The sequence below is a fragment of the Herpailurus yagouaroundi genome, unplaced genomic scaffold (assembly GCF_014898765.1).
Source record: "Herpailurus yagouaroundi ecotype Mexico unplaced genomic scaffold, PumYag 28, whole genome shotgun sequence".
In the NCBI taxonomy this organism is placed as follows: domain Eukaryota; kingdom Metazoa; phylum Chordata; class Mammalia; order Carnivora; family Felidae; genus Herpailurus; species Herpailurus yagouaroundi.
The window spans coordinates 151,541,027-151,559,718 of NW_024412376.1; the positions used below are offsets into that span (position 1 = coordinate 151,541,027).

General features: G+C 38.0%; 1 protein-coding gene across 3 annotated transcripts in view; it reads left to right on the forward strand.

Annotated features, from left to right (window-relative positions):
* Positions 1-18,692, forward strand: part of KCNIP4 (potassium voltage-gated channel interacting protein 4) — a 1,166,664-nt gene that overhangs the window by 234,274 nt on the left and 913,698 nt on the right. Inside the window, exon 1 of one of the 3 annotated variants that reach the window (XM_040486966.1) lies at positions 13,409-13,528. The exons of the other annotated variants lie outside the window; for them this stretch is intronic. Coding sequence (XP_040342900.1) covers positions 13,441-13,528 — 88 coding nt within the window. The 5' untranslated portion in view covers positions 13,409-13,440. Of the gene's footprint in view, positions 1-13,408; positions 13,529-18,692 lie in introns of those variants that run through there. 3 annotated transcript variants of the gene reach the window in all.

Genomic DNA, 18,692 nt, shown 5'->3' on the forward strand with positions numbered 1-18,692 from the left:
TATTTAATTCTCATAAGAATTATATTGGGTAGGACTATTATGGACATTATTAGTTCACATCACACACATGATTAAATTGAGGCTTAGACACTTTTCATTGATCTGGCCAAAATCATGGGCTGTAAGGGAAAGAGCTGGCATAGGAAGGTCACATGGCCCGTGTCTTCGGTCTTTGCTCTTTCTAAGGTGTCCAGTGATTGAGGGAATCATCATGCAACCTTAGCTACAGAATCAAGGATGCTAAGAAATAGGAGGAAAATGAAGAGGAATTTGGCTAATTGATGTTATTGCCAGAGTTTCCTAAGTCTCTAAATGAAAAAAGAATTGCTCTTAACTTCCATACAGTGACTGCAGTCCACGGCTATTTGTCTGTGAGTTCCAGAGCAAACACTTGTGGAAACAAATCTGTGTTTCAGCAAAAAATGAAATGGAGATTCTAGGTTCCCCTCAGGAGAAAGGTATGGGGAGTTTATCTAGGGAGTAGGCTCCAGGAGAGAGGTCTCAGGAACGATAGTATAAGAAAAACCGATCTGTGCTCAGAGACTGTGGGTGAATCTTCAAAATGTGCCCCAAAACTCATGAAATAGTAAGTTTTTTGTTAAAGGCAAAGTTATTAAAAAATGTGGAAAATATACTTCTTAGACTGATGAAAGATTGGGGGAATGGACCATTTCCAGTTTCACTGACACACAGGAGTTATTTTATAGAACCATTGATAGTAGACTTAACCCGATGAAATACGTAAATCCTGCTCAGTATGTTTAAGCTATGTCTTCTAAAATTCTTAAATTATGGATGATACCTAGGCCCCTATATAAATTATTTTATCTATGAAAAATGTTTTAGAAAAGGATGGTATTATTCAATAATATTTATTATTTTTGTAAGAAATTATATTAACTTTTGCTTTGAACACTTTTAAAATTTAGGGCTTATCTGTTACAGATTTAATGACTCCCATAAGTAGAAAAGGGGACATTCAGAATTCTAACCGAAATGATTATCTCATGTGGATCGTTCAGGCTTCACAGGGAGCAGTGAGGTGAGTTATCACATTCACAATGAATTTAGGAGAGGTAATCTTTCTCAGCCTCAATTTCTCCGTCCTTTTTGGGGCATAAGATCTACCTAAAAAATCTCTCCCAGAGATTAGATAACTCAACAAAGTTTTTCAGAATGGTGCCCTGCCCATAAAGCATGTTTGGTATATAAATACCATTGGTGTTTTTCAGGCATAGAACCTCTAAGGGGAGTTCATAGCACAGACTCATTATTTTTCCTTTTGTCTATATGTTACCTTTTTGCAAAAGCAGTATAAAAATACTCCAAGGAATTCAAGTGAAAAATTGCCTAAATTAATCATCGCTTAATGAGATTAATGTTTTCCTTTAATCTGTACATATTTCTCATAGAAATAGAATTTTCATAAATTTCATAGCTTTATATCGTAGGTGTTAGCGTGCTATCATGAGAGCTTATGTTTTGCTGAAGTTTACTTTTCTTAGACCGTTAACTCTCCCCCTCCCCCCCAGTGAAGTAGGTTGTCCTTCTTTGCAAAGGAGATATGCATATGTAGAGAATGTGGTTTTATTTCACAACATTAGGATTATATTATATACATGTTTTTGTAATTTACTTCCTCACTTAAACCAGTATGTGGTAGGCATGCCCCAAGTGAATGACACAGACCCATAGAAATATTAGTAAATGACAGTATGGTCTTTGGCACCCAGACAACTGAAAGCCCCCTAAATATCTGTGGGTGCAGGCCTGGGGAATGGACTGAAGGAAGTCCATACTGTGGAACATTATGTGGCTATTTAAAATATATAGAGAGAACTCCTTTTGGAGATATTTATGTATTTATTTTGAATGGGAAAAGAAGGCAGGAGTTATTGAATCCATTGCCCTTATTTTCTTTCTTTCTTTCCTTCTTTCCTTCTTTTTTTCTTTCTTTCTTTCTTTTCTTTCTTTCTTTCTTTCTTTCTTTCTTTCTTTCTTTCTTTCTTTCTTTCTTCTCTCTCTCTCTCTCTCTTTCTTTCTTTCAAGTGTGAGAGAGAGAGAGATTTCCAAGGAGGCTCAGCACTGTGAGCACAGAGCTTGGCATGGGGCTCAGTCCCACGAACCCTGCGATCATGACCTGAGCTGAAATCAAGAGTTAGATGCTTAACCAACTGAGCCAGCCAGGCGTCCCCCCTCAACACCCCGCCCCCACCCCAATGCTCTCATTTTGCAGACAGGGAAATTGGTACCTGGGGCAACTGAACCATCTTTGGCCCTTGAAAGATCCAGAATGCAGGCCTGGCTTAGTCCGTCGCTCATTCTGTGGCCGCCCCCCCCCACCCCCACCCCCACTCGTGGCATGTCACCTACAGAGTTCACATGGCACAGAGGGCCAGCTGTGGAGGGATCTGAATATGCATTTGCAGCATGCATTAGGAAGGCTTTTTTTTTTTTTTTAATGTTTATTTATTTATGAGACTGAGAGAGACAGAGCATGAACGGGGGAGGGTCAGAGAGAGGGAGACACAGAATCGGAAACCAGCTCCAGGCTCTGAGCTGTCAGCCCAGAGCCCGACGCGGGGCTCAAACTCACAGACTGCGAGATCATGACCTGAGCCGAAGCCGGACGCCTAACCGACTGAGCCACCCAGGCGCCCCAGGAAGGCTTTTAGGATGACTTCTACAGGGAGAGTTTAATAGTGCATTTCCTGTGCTGGAGACCGTGCAACACGAAAACTGCATTCGGTGGTTTTCGGTTACAACACATGGTTAGTGTCACCCGTTGTCACACATTTGTTCTCTGACTGATTTTCCTGGAGCAGGTCAGAGCCCTGCATTACTTTGCTCTGCACCACCATGGCAGGATCCTGAATATTTAATCACATTGCTCTGCTGAGAAGGGAGGCGGGGGGGTGGGGGGTATGGCAGGCAGTTCCAGGGGAGCGTGAGCGGTGAGCCCGTCCTCAGACTGCAGTTTGGAAATGAATCCTTAGGGCACACTCAAGGACATTCAAAAGGCACAGTGGATTCTGAGACATTCTTTTCCTTTAGCTAGTCAAAATTGAATTTAGAATTGGGAGACGAAGACTGGAAGAAGTATTTTCAGCGTGATCTAATATTTTGCTTTATGTAAGTCAAGACAAGAACGTATAGTTTTGGGATAATGACAGCAGTTGTGTTTCGTCGTTGTTATAGCGCTTTGTTTTCCATAATGGCATACTCATTTAATCTGAGACTTGCCTCTTCCTGCAGCTCTGGTGTGACGTAGGTAATTATTATCTGCAGGGCTAGGATATGTGCTGCTGTTTAAGCATCTGGTCATGGTGTTAGTGTGGTTATAAGAGCATCAGCGGAAACTTTAGCAGGAACTTTGTGAAAGCGATTACTGACACTAAAGAGAATCATAACCTGGTATATGACAGAGTAACTTTGCTCCTCTGATCATCTAATGACATTGCGTCTAATATTTCTGTTTACATAAGTGAGAAAATCCTTTTCTGTTGAACAAATTGAGAATATTTCCATTTTAATATCACTGTTCTTACAGTCTTTTAGACTAGTTCTTTTTTATTTTTGTTTTTGGTTTTGATTTTAAGCTCTTCTCTGATTTTTCAGAATTTGCGTCTTTAAAAAAAATTAAAAAAAAATCACCTGTTTTGTGATAAGCAGTATAAGGCAGTTCAGTCTTGAATGAAAAGTAGGGCAAAGCCATTTATAACTGAGACTGTGTGACATGAGCCTTGTAGGTCACCTCTGTCTCTGTCAGGGGTTCATTCCATCTATATTCAGCTTTAACTGTCACTTCTACATGGATGGCTTCTAAATGTGGCCTCCAACCTTGACCTTTGTTCTGAATGCTAGATCGGAATTTTAGAATGTCCAGTATATACCTTAACATCATCTGAAACTTGATTCCTGACATCAGCCTGGTAAGTGAGAGAAACCCAGTAAAAATTCCCTAAATCAACGCATCATTCATTTACATTAGGTAGGAGTTAGGGGAAAGCCAACATATTTATTGCTTCTTTCAACTTTTTAACAATTCTATACCGCCCTTCATTTAGTTACCCCAGACTCCAAATTGTCTTTTTCTGACATCTCAACTCACAAGAGAATGAGGCAGAAAGTCTCTGTGCCTAACAACAAAACAAACAAAAACAAACTTACCACACTGGCTAGAGTTCAGCTCACTTATAATTATATTAACCAAATTGTGTAGGTATAGCATGATAATTGAAAAAGAAAGAAAGGCTAGTCTTCCAAAAAGTGTAATAGAGGAGGGAAGAGAAGTAACATATGGTTTGAATCATGTATGTGGCCTGTTTTTAAATACATGGGCCATTCTGGTAAAATGGTAGAAAAAGGCTGTGTCACCAAGCCTACGTGCGTCCATTAGATTCAGACACCACAGGATTGCTTATGGTTGATGGCTTTTGCTGAAGCCAAATGAGCAATCTGATTGTTTTGAACCTGCCTATTGATTGCCTTTGATAGAATTGAAAATGCAGCTTCCTTGACACTTGTGCTTCCTTTTGAAATATGCATTACCAAGACCACATCCCAACCTCACAGCGACTTCGGGTGGCTTTGGGCTGAGCTCTCTGATAGATTATCAGAACTTTTATTGATCGGTAATTTTATCATCTTTAAATTTCAGTTTACTTCTTCTTTGACTTTGCATTCCAAGAAGGTAGTTGACTTAGGTTGCTTAGATCAAAATTCTTTGTTTTTGAGAACCCAGGAAATACTAAATTTCTAAGATTTCTTGCCCCATGCTCAAGGATTCTATGTTTGCAGATTGAAGGTGGGGGCCACAAAATCTGGATTTTAAACAGGTAACCTGGGTGGGTCTGATGCAAATAGGCCCCAAACCATACTTTGAGGAAAACCAGGTAGGAGTGTGGTTAAAATGGATGTGGATAAGTTCTAGAGATCTCAATAAAGAAAAAAAAATGTGAAAACTTTAAAATTACTATATAATTATAGGATATTGTTTTAATACGCCCAATAACCACATTTTTTTTTTAGGAGGGAGATTACAAGGCTCTTTCTTAGCTGAGCAAAATGAGTCTGAGTAAATAACTTGATATTTAATTCCAGTGTAAATTAGAATGCCAGTTCCTTGCTATATATGCCTCATCAGAAAGTGGCAAAAACTAATAATAAATCATAAAGAAAATAAGCTAATATAAATTCTTTCAGGACACAGTTTTCAACCTAATTTCGTGGAAGAATGGGCCTCCGGACCCGGCAATTCCTTTTTTTTATAATCTGGGCATAAATCTGTGCCTGGGAACATGGCACCTTTCCTCCTGATGGCCCTCTTCTACCGTCCTTCAAATGTGCATGCTGACACAGAGCACATTTCCACGCCCACGATCTCAGCCATATCTCTGCTTGCCGGGACTCTCCAATATATTTTTATTTTCTTTTAAGTAGTATGCATTCATCTTATTCTGACTCTGGAGGCTTTTCATCAGTGAAACACATCTGTTCCCAGATCCCATAACAATAACAATAAGGCTTTCACACAGGGCTCCAGGTGGGTGGAACCCCACTGAAGGAGCCCTCAGTTCCAGCTAGTACATATTTCCAATGGATCGTTTCCCTAAAATATACGCTTATGACACAAACATTTTTTACTTCTCTCTGAACACTCATGAAGGAAAAATTCTCCCTCTTAAAAACAAAACAAAAGAGCGAGAATATCATCTTCTGGAAAAAAAATTTCACTTCTTCAGCTCCCCACTTTTTAAAAGACTCTCGTAATTTGTATTCATGGACCTATTTGCATGTAAATATTTGCCTGTATTAAGTATACATAATTTTTGTATTAATAGTTTTGGTCTCATTGTATAAGACCATTAAATTAGGGTAGAATACCTGAAAACTTGCATTATCTAGGTATTAATCTAGAGTAGTAATTAAATGGTTTTTGGTTGGTTTAGACCTAGGCACATGAGAGAGGGACTTCTCATGCCAGTAAGTTCAATTTTGACTTGCTTTGTATTCACAAAGCTGTTTCCAAACTTGCTGCAGAAGAGTATGTTGGCATGCTCCTTATTTATTGAAGTAGGCGAATAGTGATGTTTCTGGAATAATAATGGACCTGGCATTGGGACATTCCTCTCTAATGGACACTAGCTAGTCTGAAATTTTATCAAGACCCACTTTCAAAACCTGTGACTTTGCCGGGAGGCTCTGCTCCGCTTCTCTCTGCAGCCCCATGGTGAGCTATTTTTAAGCTGCACATGTTTGATTTTGCAACTTGTGACAATTTGAAAAGCATAACAGTGTCTGTTCCCACTGAGACACACAGAATACACCAAAATGCATTGGGAGGAGCAGACTTGCGGGGGGAGGACTCCGTGGTGGCAAGTCTTCTCTGCAATCACTGGGTACTCTCTTTCTTGAAGGAAAGCCAACCCACTTCCCTTAATCAATCAGTCATGTTTATTCTTCCATTCTAAGGAGCAAAAGGTGACCCAAGTGTATTTAAGAATTGCTTTTCTTGGGCTTGGACGTCTCAAAAAGATCTGATCAAAAAAAAATTTTTTTTTTCATCCAGAATGCAATGAGGAGAAATACATCTTGAAATGAGCCTGTGTGTTTGTGTTCCTCTGTAACTTACCAAGACTAGTGGTTGTAGTGGTTGCTTGAGGAATCCTCCCTCACAGGAGCTTTGGTTTGTACCACATTGCATGCCAGTTTGTCTTTAAATTAAATGTAGCAGTGACTTGACCCCAGGAACTGTTAGCAGCCTCTATACCATGTGCGGGAAAGGTGCTAAGTGATTTGCTCATCTGTAAAACCTTTGGGCTTTGTGAGCTGTTGGGAAGTTCACTCACATTTCTCCGTGAGTGACCATGGCTTTGCACAAGCATTTCTGAAACATTCAGGACACCTGTTATTTTTGAACATGCCACTTTGACTACTGATATTGTTGGAGGTAATGGTTATATTAGTCAAATTAGCTAATAATTAAGAACATTTTTCTTTTTTATTTTCAAATACTCTGTAGCATTTTTGTATTTATTGTCTTAATTTTGTACTGTGTTCTCCTAAGGATAGCATTAAACAACAATGTTTCTCCTACACACCTCCCAGTAATAAATAGATATAGGCAGTGGGTTCCCCAACAAAATCTGCCATTGTGATTGCTTTCCCTAGAGAAAAGATTGACTAGACTGGTGCTCTGGGCTTCTGCATCAAAATTGAGCCTGGAGCGCCTGGGTGACTCAGTCAGTTGAGGGTCTGATTCTTGATTTTGGCTCAGGTCATGATCCCATGTAGCCCCACGTAGGGCTCCACACTGGGTATGCAGCCTGCTGAAGACTCTGTCTCTCCGTCCTTCTGCTTTTCTCCATTTGTGTGTGCTCTCTCTGTCTCTAAAAATGCAACCAAAAATTATATATATATAATATATATATATAATATATATAATACACACATATAATCAAATAAAACTAAAAAACTAAGCAAAATTGAGCCTTTACAAAGGGCTGATTTCAAGAAAGTTCCTCAACAGAATGAATGGCAGGATATTGGTGGAATGTCTGGAAGCTACAGAAGGATGCATATCCAGAGAAGATTCCCATGCATACATGTACTGTAGGTATCTACACGGCTCATGCTTGCATCTCCTTCAAATTTTTGCTTAAATGACAGCTCAGCAAAGAGTTTCCGGATCACCCCAATTTACCTCCACTGCTGTCCCCTCCCTCATTCAGCATATTCCATTCTTGCTATATTTTACTCTTTCTCCCTATTGTGATGTAAGTTCTGTAAATCACCGGTTTTGTCTGTTTGGTTTATTTGTGTATATTCAGAACATAAAACAGTAATGCAGCCTAGGTACTAGAAAGGTATTTTTAAATATTTATTTACATTTTGAGTAAACTTTTGAGATAATTGTAGGTTGACGTGCAATTGTAAGAAATTATGCAGAGATCCCATGATAAAGTATCCAGTTTCTCCCAGTGGTAATATCTTGCAAAACCATAGTAGAATATCACAGCCAGGATACTGGCATTGATAGCAGTCAGAACAGTTTCCCCGTGTTGCACTTTTATAGCTACATCCCCTTCCCTGTGTCCCTTACCATTTTCTTAATCTTTGGCATACACCAATCTGGCTTCTATTTTTATAGTTTTGTCATTTCAAGGATGTTACATAATGGAATCATGCAGTATGTAACCTTTTGAGGTAGGCTTTTTCCACTAAACATAATTCCCTTGAGTTCATCCAAGTTGTGTATGTCAATAGTTCATAGTACTGCTGGGTAGTATTCCGTAGTATGGTGGCCTCATAGTTTGTAGCACCATTCCCCTCTTGAAGGACATCTAGGTTGTTTCCAGTTTGGGGTATTAAAAACAAGAATTCTGTAAGAATTTATGTCAAAGTTCTTGTCTGAATATAGATTTTCATTTCCCTGGGATAAATGCTCAGGAGTGCAATTGCTGGGTTATATGGTTGATGTATTTTTAGAATTTTAAAGAACTATCAGACTGTTCTTCAGAGTGGCTGTACCATTTTTCATTTGCACAAGCGATGTATGAAAGTCCCAGTTTCTCTGCATCTTTGCCAGCCTTTGGTCTTATCGCTATTTTCTTTTTTCATTTTACTCATTATGATAGATGTGCAGTGATCCGTCATTGTAGTTTTATTTTGCATGTCAGTAATGACTAATGAGATTGAAAATCTTTGTGTATGCTTATTTGACCTCTGTATGGATCTTCTTCAACTTATGATTGGCTGTGTTACATCATAGGTTGAAAATATGGTTAAGTCAAAAATGCAGTTAATATACCTAACCTACTGAACGTGATAGCTTAGCCTAGTCTACCTTAAACTTGCTCAGAACCTTTGTATTAGCCTACAGTTGGGTAAAATCATCTAACTTAAAGACTGTCTTAAAATAAAATGTTGAGGGTCTCCTGGGTGACTCGGTTGGTTAAGCGTCCCACTTCAGCTCAGGCCGTGATCTTGTGGTCTGTGAGTTCGAGTCCTGCGTCAGGCATTGTGCTGACAGCTCAGAGCTGGAGCCTGCTTCAGATTCTGTCTGCCTCTCTCTCTGACTTTCCCCCACTCACACTCTGTCTCTCTGTCTCTCAAAACTAAATAAAACAATAACAATTTTTTAAAAATAAAATGTTGAATATGTCATGTAATTTATTGGATACTATCTTGAACCTGGAAAACCAAATGCTCGTGTGGGTGTGGGATGGTTGTAACCATATTGGTTACTTACTCCAGTGACTGCGTGGCTGACTGGAAGCTATGGCTGCCCAGTATCACAAGAGAGTATTGTACTGTGTGTCACTAGCCTGGAAAGGGATCCAAGTCAAAATCTGAAGTACAATTTTTGCTGAATGCATATCACCTTTGCACCATTGTAAACTCAAAGAATTGTAATCCGGGGACCATCCGTGTATCTTTTTTTCAGTGAAATGTCTCTGCTTGTCTTTTGTTCATGTTCTAGTTGCATTGTGTGCCTTGTACTGTCGAGTTTTGAAATTTCTTTCTATATTCTAGATGTTAGTCCTTTGTCAGATATGTGGCTCACAAATATTTTCACCTACTCCATAGCTTGTCTTTTCATTATCTGAACATGGTCTTTGATGGGTGAGTTTTTAAATTTGATGACATTCAATTCATCATTTTCTGCTTTATAAGTAATGTTTTTTGTGGGATGTCTTAGAAATCTTTGCCTAGCCCAAGATCTTGAAGATTTTTCTCCTAATTTTTCCTTACAGTTTTACATTTGAAGATTTTTCTGCTATGTTTTCCTTATAGTTTTACATTTAAGTCCGTAGTTCATTGTGAGGTAATATTTGTATAACATATGATGTATTGGTCAAAGTTCAGCTTTTGCCTATAGATGTTTAATTTGTTCTGGTTCCACTTGTTGAAGGGATGTTTCCCTTCATTGACTTGCTCTTGGCATTTTTGTCAAAAATCAGTTGTGCATCTTGTGTGGATCTGTTTCTAGACTTTGTGTTCTGTTCCACTGAACTGTGTGTCCATCTGTCTACAACGAGCACTGTCTTCATTACTGTAGCTGTCTACCTCTTGAAATCAGGTAGAATGATTTCGAGACTTCCTCTTCTTTTCAAAGTCGCTTTAGCTATTCTGGCTGCTTTGTCCTTTCCGGTATATATTTAAAATAATCTTGTCTATATTAAAAAAAATCTTAATGCGATTTTGAGATTGGAATTTTTGACAGTATGTTAAGCCTGTATATCAGAGAATTGACATCTTTACTATGTTGAGTCTCCCAGTACGTGAACATACTGTGTCTCTCCATTTATTTAAATATTCTTTTATTTCTTTCATCAGTTTTTATAATTTTCAGAACACAAGTTTTACTCATGTTTTGATAGATTTACACCTAAGTTTTCATTTTTTGGAGCGGTTGTAAGTGATTGTATTTTAAATTTCAGCATCCGTACATTTATTACTAATACAATTGATTTCTCGGTAGTACAATTCAGTGTTCAGCTAGTATCCTGTGGCCTTGTTGAACTAACTAATTCTAGTTTTGCTGTTGCTGCTGCTGTTGTTGTTGTTGTTGTTTTAGATTTCTTGGAATTTTCTCTCATTTCCACTCCAGGCCATGCCACTGTCATGATGGCCCTCATAGGTGTCTCTTCTTCCACTCTTACTGCCCTCCAATTCATCCTTTAGATAGCAGATGGGTCTATAATTTCCCTATTCCCAGGGATGACTTTCCAGCACTAGATCCAAACTCCTTACCCTGGGCTGTATGGCCCTGCACGTAGGCTCTGGCTAGAAGCCCCATGTGTCTCCATGAAATCATCTCCTGCAAGTCTCTTCTGGCTCAGTATGCTTCAGTGGCCATACCCTTCTTTCTGTTCCTTTAGGATGCAGAACTCTTACTCAGCTTGGAGTATTTGTATAAACTTTTCACACCATTTGACATGTTTTTTGTCTTAAACATTTCATGGCTGGCCATTAGCTCCTTATTATAATTTTATATCTCAGCTTAGTTGTCTTTTCCTAGAGATGTCTTCCCTGACTACTCACTTTCTATTCTACCAACCTGGTTTCATAGTCTCCGTAGTACTTATCCACATGTGATATTTTCTTTATTTTTTGCTAATTTGTTTTTTGTACTGACGTGTAAGCTCCATGAATACCATGTAATTTATGTAGAAATTACATACTGAGCGCTTGTTATGTTCCATATGTGGTTCCAATGCCAGTGTTTTGTCTTTCTCCCTTACTGTTGTATCTCCAGCACTAGAATCACGTATGGAATGTAACAAGTGCTCAGTACATAATTTCTACGTAAGTGAATGGAAGTGTTGTATTTAATGTCATCTCTACCATATCTTGTTTTACTCTTTAAGAAATGAACAGAATACCCAGATCCACATTTTATAGATAAGAGAATGAGGCTTTAGAATAATGAGCCCAACTATGGAACTATAATAGTATAGTTCTTCTGCCTGTTTGAAACTTGATGCCGTTACTCATGGCAGATATATGTGAGCAAGAACTTCAAAACGTATGTTGCTAAACTTTGTGTATGAAATTGTTTCTATCTCAGACACTTTGAACTGAGGTTCTGAAAATTCCTGGAAAGCGCGTTTCATTATCGCATTCAGATGATTATACCACTGTTTCTGGGCATGTGGGGGAGTTCTAGAAAGAGTGTGTTACCCCTAAATCTGTTTATGATTCTTGGAGTGCTTCTTTGCTTACTGTAAAAAGAACATCATTTCATGCATCATATTGTTGAGAAATATTAGTTCCAACTAGGATTGTTACAACTGTCAAGGAGAAAAAAAAGTCTTATCTAGGTATTTAAAAAACTTTTTTTAATGTTTATTTCTGAGAGAGAGAGAAAGAGAGAGAGAGAGAGACAGACAGACAGACAGACAGTACATGAGTGAGAGAGGGGCAGAGAGAGAGGGAGACACAGAATCCGAAACAGGCTCCAGGCTCTGAGCTGTCAGCACCGAGCCCGATGCGGGGCTCATACTCACAGATCTGGAGATCATGACCTGAGCCGAAGTCGGATGCTTAACTGACCGAGCCACGCAGGTGCCCCGTTATCTAGGTATTTAAATACGAGGGATGTGTATTCTGTGTATACTAAATCTCATGGAGATAATACTTATATTTATACAAAATAAGCAGAAACAAATATGCACCCTGGGAATACAAATTAAAGTGTAGACAAATCCTAGAAACCACCCAAAGCACTCAAGAATAAAAAACAATAACAGCACCTTCTAAGAAGGCAGGCATGTAGTTTTCTGGCTTTCATAGCAACTGCCTACCTCTACGACTGTCTTTAATAGAAAAGTACTTTGTGAAAATTGCGAACTCTCACACTTGTTCTCACTATTCGAAATAAGTCAGTTGGTAGAGAGCTAGCAAGTGGCATTTTGGCCTCTTAGAAATATGGAGAAACTGAGTCTGTTCTTTCTGTTAGGATAATGCAGTAAATTAGTTTTGGAGCTCTGTTGCCTAGAGGCAAAGTACAGGGGCTTAAGAGTTCTGGTTTCCAGACTGCTGTGTTTTGAAAGAGACTGATTTTTTTATTTTATTTATTTAATTTTTAAATTTCCAAATACTTGAGCCTGGACGGTGCCAAAAACACAACCAAATTTAGGTAACAGCTTCTTTTCCACCTCTTTGCCCATGAAGTGGAATATATTTATCTGTGACAAAACAGCCTTGCCTGCATTTGGTGGTAAATGTTTAACTTCGTTTGTTTAGAATCAGGGTCAGCTCCTCAAATGTACCTTTTTGCTGTTTAGGCTTTCTGAATCTGATTAACACTGTGTCAGGGAATTGTCTGATGTCTGACCTTGAACAGCATGCTTTTCTACTTCCTTTTTTTTTGGCAGGTGGGAGGGGGGAGTCATTTTGTACAGCTTTAGACACCGAGATTCTCCCCCAGCAGGCTTGATTGCATTAACAGACTTTTTTTTTAATTTTTTTTTATTGGTACCCGAAGGGTTTCAGCCCCAGTGACCTGTCATCTGTCCCCTCACCTGCTTACATGCTGATTCATTGATGAGCTGGCATCACAGTCCCCGCCTCCCCGTGAATGGTCTGTGAGGTTGCAATTGCTCCTGGAGAGGGGATGCTGAGCTGAGCCACAGTGGGGTACTACAAGTGGGAGCCAGCAGCCTATCTGTTGCCACAGAAGAACTTGGTGACCATACTGGGAAGCAGCCCCTTTTCACCACCCTGTTACTGTTCTATCCGTATCCGGCTGCTCTAGCTTTTTAAAGGAATTTCTGATTCAGGCACTAACAGCTAATTCCACAGGAGTTGTAAGGCAGCCTGTGACATAAACTGAGACAGAAGTTTCCCCTCAGAGACTGTCTTTTTTTTTTTTTTTTTTTTTTATTGGCAAAGACTTCTGGCTCTCATCAGAGGAATACCTTGTTGCTTAAGATGAGTGGCTGTAGAAAACGGTGTAAACGTGAAATACTGAAATTTGCCCAGTACCTTCTCAGACTATTAACAGGTTCTCTTCATACAGGTAATGACTTTTTTTTTTTAATAATAGAGGCTGATAGAGTATGGTAATGAAGTTGAAACGGACTAGGAAAGGCTCACTATTTCTGTGTTGTGTTTATTTTTAATGTTGTCAATAAAATACAATTGTGAGTGTTTGCTGAGACTCACGTTTCTAAAAATGTGTGCAGTGCAGCTCTAATTTTGGGGTAGAACTGGATGCTATGGATGTATCTTTTATGTCTTTTTGGCAGTGTTGCTGTTAAATGTGCCTCAATCTGAGGAAGCAGTGTCTGCAGAGTAGATTTTTTTTTTTTTTTTAATGCATGCTTGCGTGAGGGGTTTCTCCCTCTCTCCTGCTTGCTGCAGTTTGGTGGAAAACCACTTATCTGTTTTCTTCTTGCATGTATTTAGAAATTCTCTAGAACTCTTTGATCATTATAAGCCATAGATTATTTCTAGTATTTGATCCCTGAACTAGGCAGTGAAAGAGTTAAGGCCATTCCTTTTGGATTTCTCAGTTGCTTGCAAAATGTGAAAACAGCTAAAGAGTAAAATGTCCATGAGAGGTTTGATATTTGTTTCATTGCAGTTATTTCGATAGTCAAAAATTTGCACTATTGAAATAGGAACTCTATTTAAATCTAAGTGTTGATAGCAAGAAAATATTTTTAAGATGTTCCAAAACTGTGAGCCTAAACTAGCAGTTTTGCTACCCATGAGGTTCCTAGGCAATGCCGTTATTAAGATACTGACAGGTGGGACCCAAACTACGTCCACTGTGACAATAGATATTTTTAATGGGCCATCAAACTTCTGAGAGGCGAAGCTTGCTCAGTAGCATACTATAGTTTGATTCTGCCATGAAGAAGTATTGGTAGCTTTATTTTTTTCAGCTTAAATTTGTTTTCTTTAAATAACTAGAAAGAAGGGCTAGCAAGTAAACCTATACATTATGATGCAGAGGTTGAGGGATGAACTTGAGCAACATTTGCTCTAGGAAATAAACTCTTTAGTGTTAACAACAGAATTACATATATGATTCTGTCAATAATCCGATAAGGAAGAACACTTTTGAGAGAATAGCTGTGAAAATCAATCCATTTCTTGGAGAATCAAGTATTAATAAACATCAATAGAATTGTTATCAGATGCTAATCTTCAAGCAGTGCCGATCGTGGTGACTTCTGATGCTTTGAAGAGTAATCACTGACAGTCTGTACCTGACTTTTGTTAACTTTGAGTTCTGTTGTATTTTCCACCCAGTTTTTATATTTCTGTTACCAATACATAGTCCCATCAATATGACTTCACTTGATCGATGATACTAATATATTTGCTTTAAGTTTTCCGTTCAAGATGGTGTGCCATTTGTGATATTGTGTATCATTGGACAGTGCTCAATATGTGGTCTTTTATCTTGCTCTGAAATTAGAGAAATATTTTATAAAAGAAAGCTTTCTAAGAGGTTTCCATGTTAGTCTGTATTTTCCTCTTTGATAAAGCAATTTTAAGGTTTTACCTGTTTCTTACTGGATTTAGGTGGATTGCTCTGCCTTTTTGCTCGGTCCATGCATAGTTTCCTTAAACTTTCATTTTCAAAGGATTTTATGAAGATGGTAAGTGGTTGCAAAGTCGTAAACCATAAATTTTGAATCTAAATTACAGTGGTTATCCAATGACTGGATGGTAATTTATAATATGAAATTTATGGGAAGCTGGTATAGCAGCAATTTTTCCAGACTTATTTAATGCATATTTAGAAATCAGTATAGGTGGGACTCCTTTCTGAGCCACAACAGAAAAAAAAAAAAAAAGAACTTTGAGAAACAGGACAGATCATTATACAGTAGTAAGGTAGATTTATGACCTCAGAAATGTGATTATAGCAACTTCTTTCTTGTAAAAATCTTTTCAGCTCAGGCTCTAATACTAAACATTGTAAAATCAGCCAGAATCTTTACAACCACTCAAAATGCAACTTGGAAAAGCCAATTTATGCATTTACTAGATGCTGTGATAATATACACTGTTCATATTGCAGAATCTAATGTAAAATTCATTAGAACACTTTCAAGTCCCTTGGCTTGTAATTAATGAAGAAGTAGGAAGCAGAGTTGAATTAGTTTAAAAATTTTGCTTTAAGGTTGGATATGCAAGCATTTGTTAATTGTATCCTGAACAATCAGCATATGTCTTTGTAGTTATCAAAATTTTAAAACAATACCAATATGTCTCGGATGATTTTTTTTTCTTTATTTTACCAACAAGGTCTTTATTCTCGCTTTTTCCATTAAAGATGTGATCTGAGGAAATAGTGATTTTGTTTTACATTTGAAAACAGGTTAATTCTGAAGTACATAACCTGTATTGTTGGGAGTTGCCTTTCATTGATATCCAGAATACACATGCCTTTATACAAACACAGAAAATTTGAAGTAAAAAGAAATTTTCATGGATACAAACTCTGCTTTGATGTGTTTTATTGGTGTTATAACAAGTTAGAGGAAAGCAGCTATTTTTTTTCTGAGAGCTTTTCATGTAAGTTTTGGCAATGCCTAGGATTGCTTATAAATAAATAATTAACAATTCATGAAAAATAATCTTTGCAAAAGAGAATATAAAATGGTAAAGATTTGTCCAGGTAATATTATTTTATTTTACCAGAAACATTTTACATATTTTTATCATGGCAAATCATTTTTCAAAGAATAGATTTTACAGACACAAAAATTGGCTTTACTTATGAAAATAGAAGCGTTTTTAAGGATCCTTTGTTATATATAATACTTGTCAGAGATCCATAAGCAAATACTACCTGTTAATGGCATGTCAGTGTAGTGTAGTGCAATACAGGATTAACTATCCTAATTCCTTTTTGATTTGAGACCTGCATCTTCATGTACCATTCTATACCCAATTCTAGACGGGCTCGTAATAACCAATATATTCTCACACATCTAAATAAATCAAGGTGATTTATGAGAATTGTAATATGACAATTGTAATATGTGACACTGGTAATTTGAATGGGCGCTTCGATAGGCAATTTGTGTACCATAGGAACATCTAAAACACCCTCTCACATAAATGCTGACCTATTAAGAAAGGAAGAATGATATCACAAGCGCCAGATTTTGAACTGTTTCTTCTTGATGTGTGAAATTTACTATTGGAATGTTTTATGGAACTAATTTGGGGGTTGTTTGGACATTTATCAATTCTCTATACATAGTTTTCTTGAAAAGTCAAGATCTGAAGTCACTTTCTTATTAGCAAGTATACCCCACACATATAGCTTAGGTGGATATTGCCTGGGGCTCTTTTTCAGGCTTCAAGACAGCAAGTTACAGGTGTGGCCAAGTTTGACTCTCCACCCAAGGGAACCAAAAGCAATTTAAACCAAAATATCCTGTTAAGCATTGAATTACTATTTAACTTGTGGGTTAAAGTATTTCAAAATTAATGAAGTTGTATTATTAAAAACATGAAGTAAACATTCATCATTTCATCAAGTAGAAAATTTCAGTGTGCAAGCAAGCACATTTATTTCCCAAGTTTGCGTGGTTTCCAGCCTTACATTCAGTGTTGAAGTTACTGTGAATCAAGCCATCCACAGGGCTAGTGATATAAAGATTGAGATATTTTTATGTTACATTTTGTAAGTGTGAAGTGAAAATAAAGGGTGAGCTGTAGAAAAATTGGAGAATTAAGAGTGCCTGTTTCTAGCTATATCTACTTTCTTTTGCTTTCCCCTCTTTCTTCCTCATGGTTACAAGTTACAGGATCGAGTCTTCAGTCACCTCTGACCCTCTCTTCTGTCCTCATCACTGCCACGTTTGAACACGGGCAGACACATCTCTTGCAAAGGATATGTTCCTGAAGACCTCATGTATATAAAAATCCACAAAACGCAAGTTTAATTCTGGCAAAAGGTGACAGGTGTCTCTGTTTCCCAGTTCACATGGCTCTGACATGTGATGATGGAATAAGCAGTTTCTATTTGCTTGGCCCGCCGACTCTGAAATTATGCTGTTCACGATTAAATTTTTATTTTTTAATTCATTCAAATTTTGCTACAAAGTGAGATTGCACTCCTTATAGACTATGTGACACTTGCGTTACTGAAATGCACATCGAGTGCCGCCATGATCTACTCCGTTTTCTTGTGCTGCTTCTATTGAAACCTCCCCTCAGGTGAGAAGAGAGCAGAGAAGGATGATGATGTTTACAGTTGACTTCCTAGGAAAAAAATGTCATTGTGTTGCTTTTCCCAGCAGAGTATATATTTGAAACTCTATCAGAAGAATTATTTTGGCCTCTATTAACGAGTTGAACTTTCATTCAGGATCCTCAAATTCTGCCATCACAGCCAAATCTAGTTACAGGATCCCTGAACTCAGTGGGAAAAAACACCTATATATGAAGACTTATACTGACTACCCTTTTCATTTCAGAAGAAAATCTGCATGCTAATGTTTAATAGCCTTGTATTTTATGTTCCTTACCATATAGTTAGTCTATGAGGTAAACTTGTAGGGCTTGAAGACTCTATAAAAGAAGACTGTTTAATCATTGTGAGAACTCCAAACTAGTCCATGATCCCATGCCAGTCTTAGATATGCTAAACTCTTCAAACTCATTTGTTGACTGATGGGCAAAATGAATCAATATGTAACATGCAGTCTAAAAGGAAGAGCTAATATTCATAGAAGCAGCTGTTTTTGCCACTCTTGGTTAGGGTAATCAGAGCTTTCTTACCAGAAACTTCAGCAATTAGACATCAGCACTTCGTTGAAGTTCTGGAAGAAATATTGAAGCTTTACATCATAGGACCAGAACTGTTGAGGATATGATATGTTGATTGTGATATGTTAAGAGTTATGTTTCCTGGCAGGAAAGAGATATCATACTCAAGAAAAGAATTTGATAAAGGGACTGTGTATGTGGGTAGGGTATAAGGGAATCAACAGGGGTAATGTATGCTCTGAAGCTAGCAACAGCAGACTGCTGAAGGGCCAAGGGAGGGGAGCCCTCTCTGAAGCCTGGAGAGGGAAACTGTTTGCAGGGGGCTGCTTGATAGGAGATGTGGCCTTTAGTCCAGGGACACTGCCAACTCCTGGAGACCTGAGAGGACGGGAGTTCCAAGGGCAAAAAAAAAAAAAAAAAAAAAAAAATACCTAAACTCA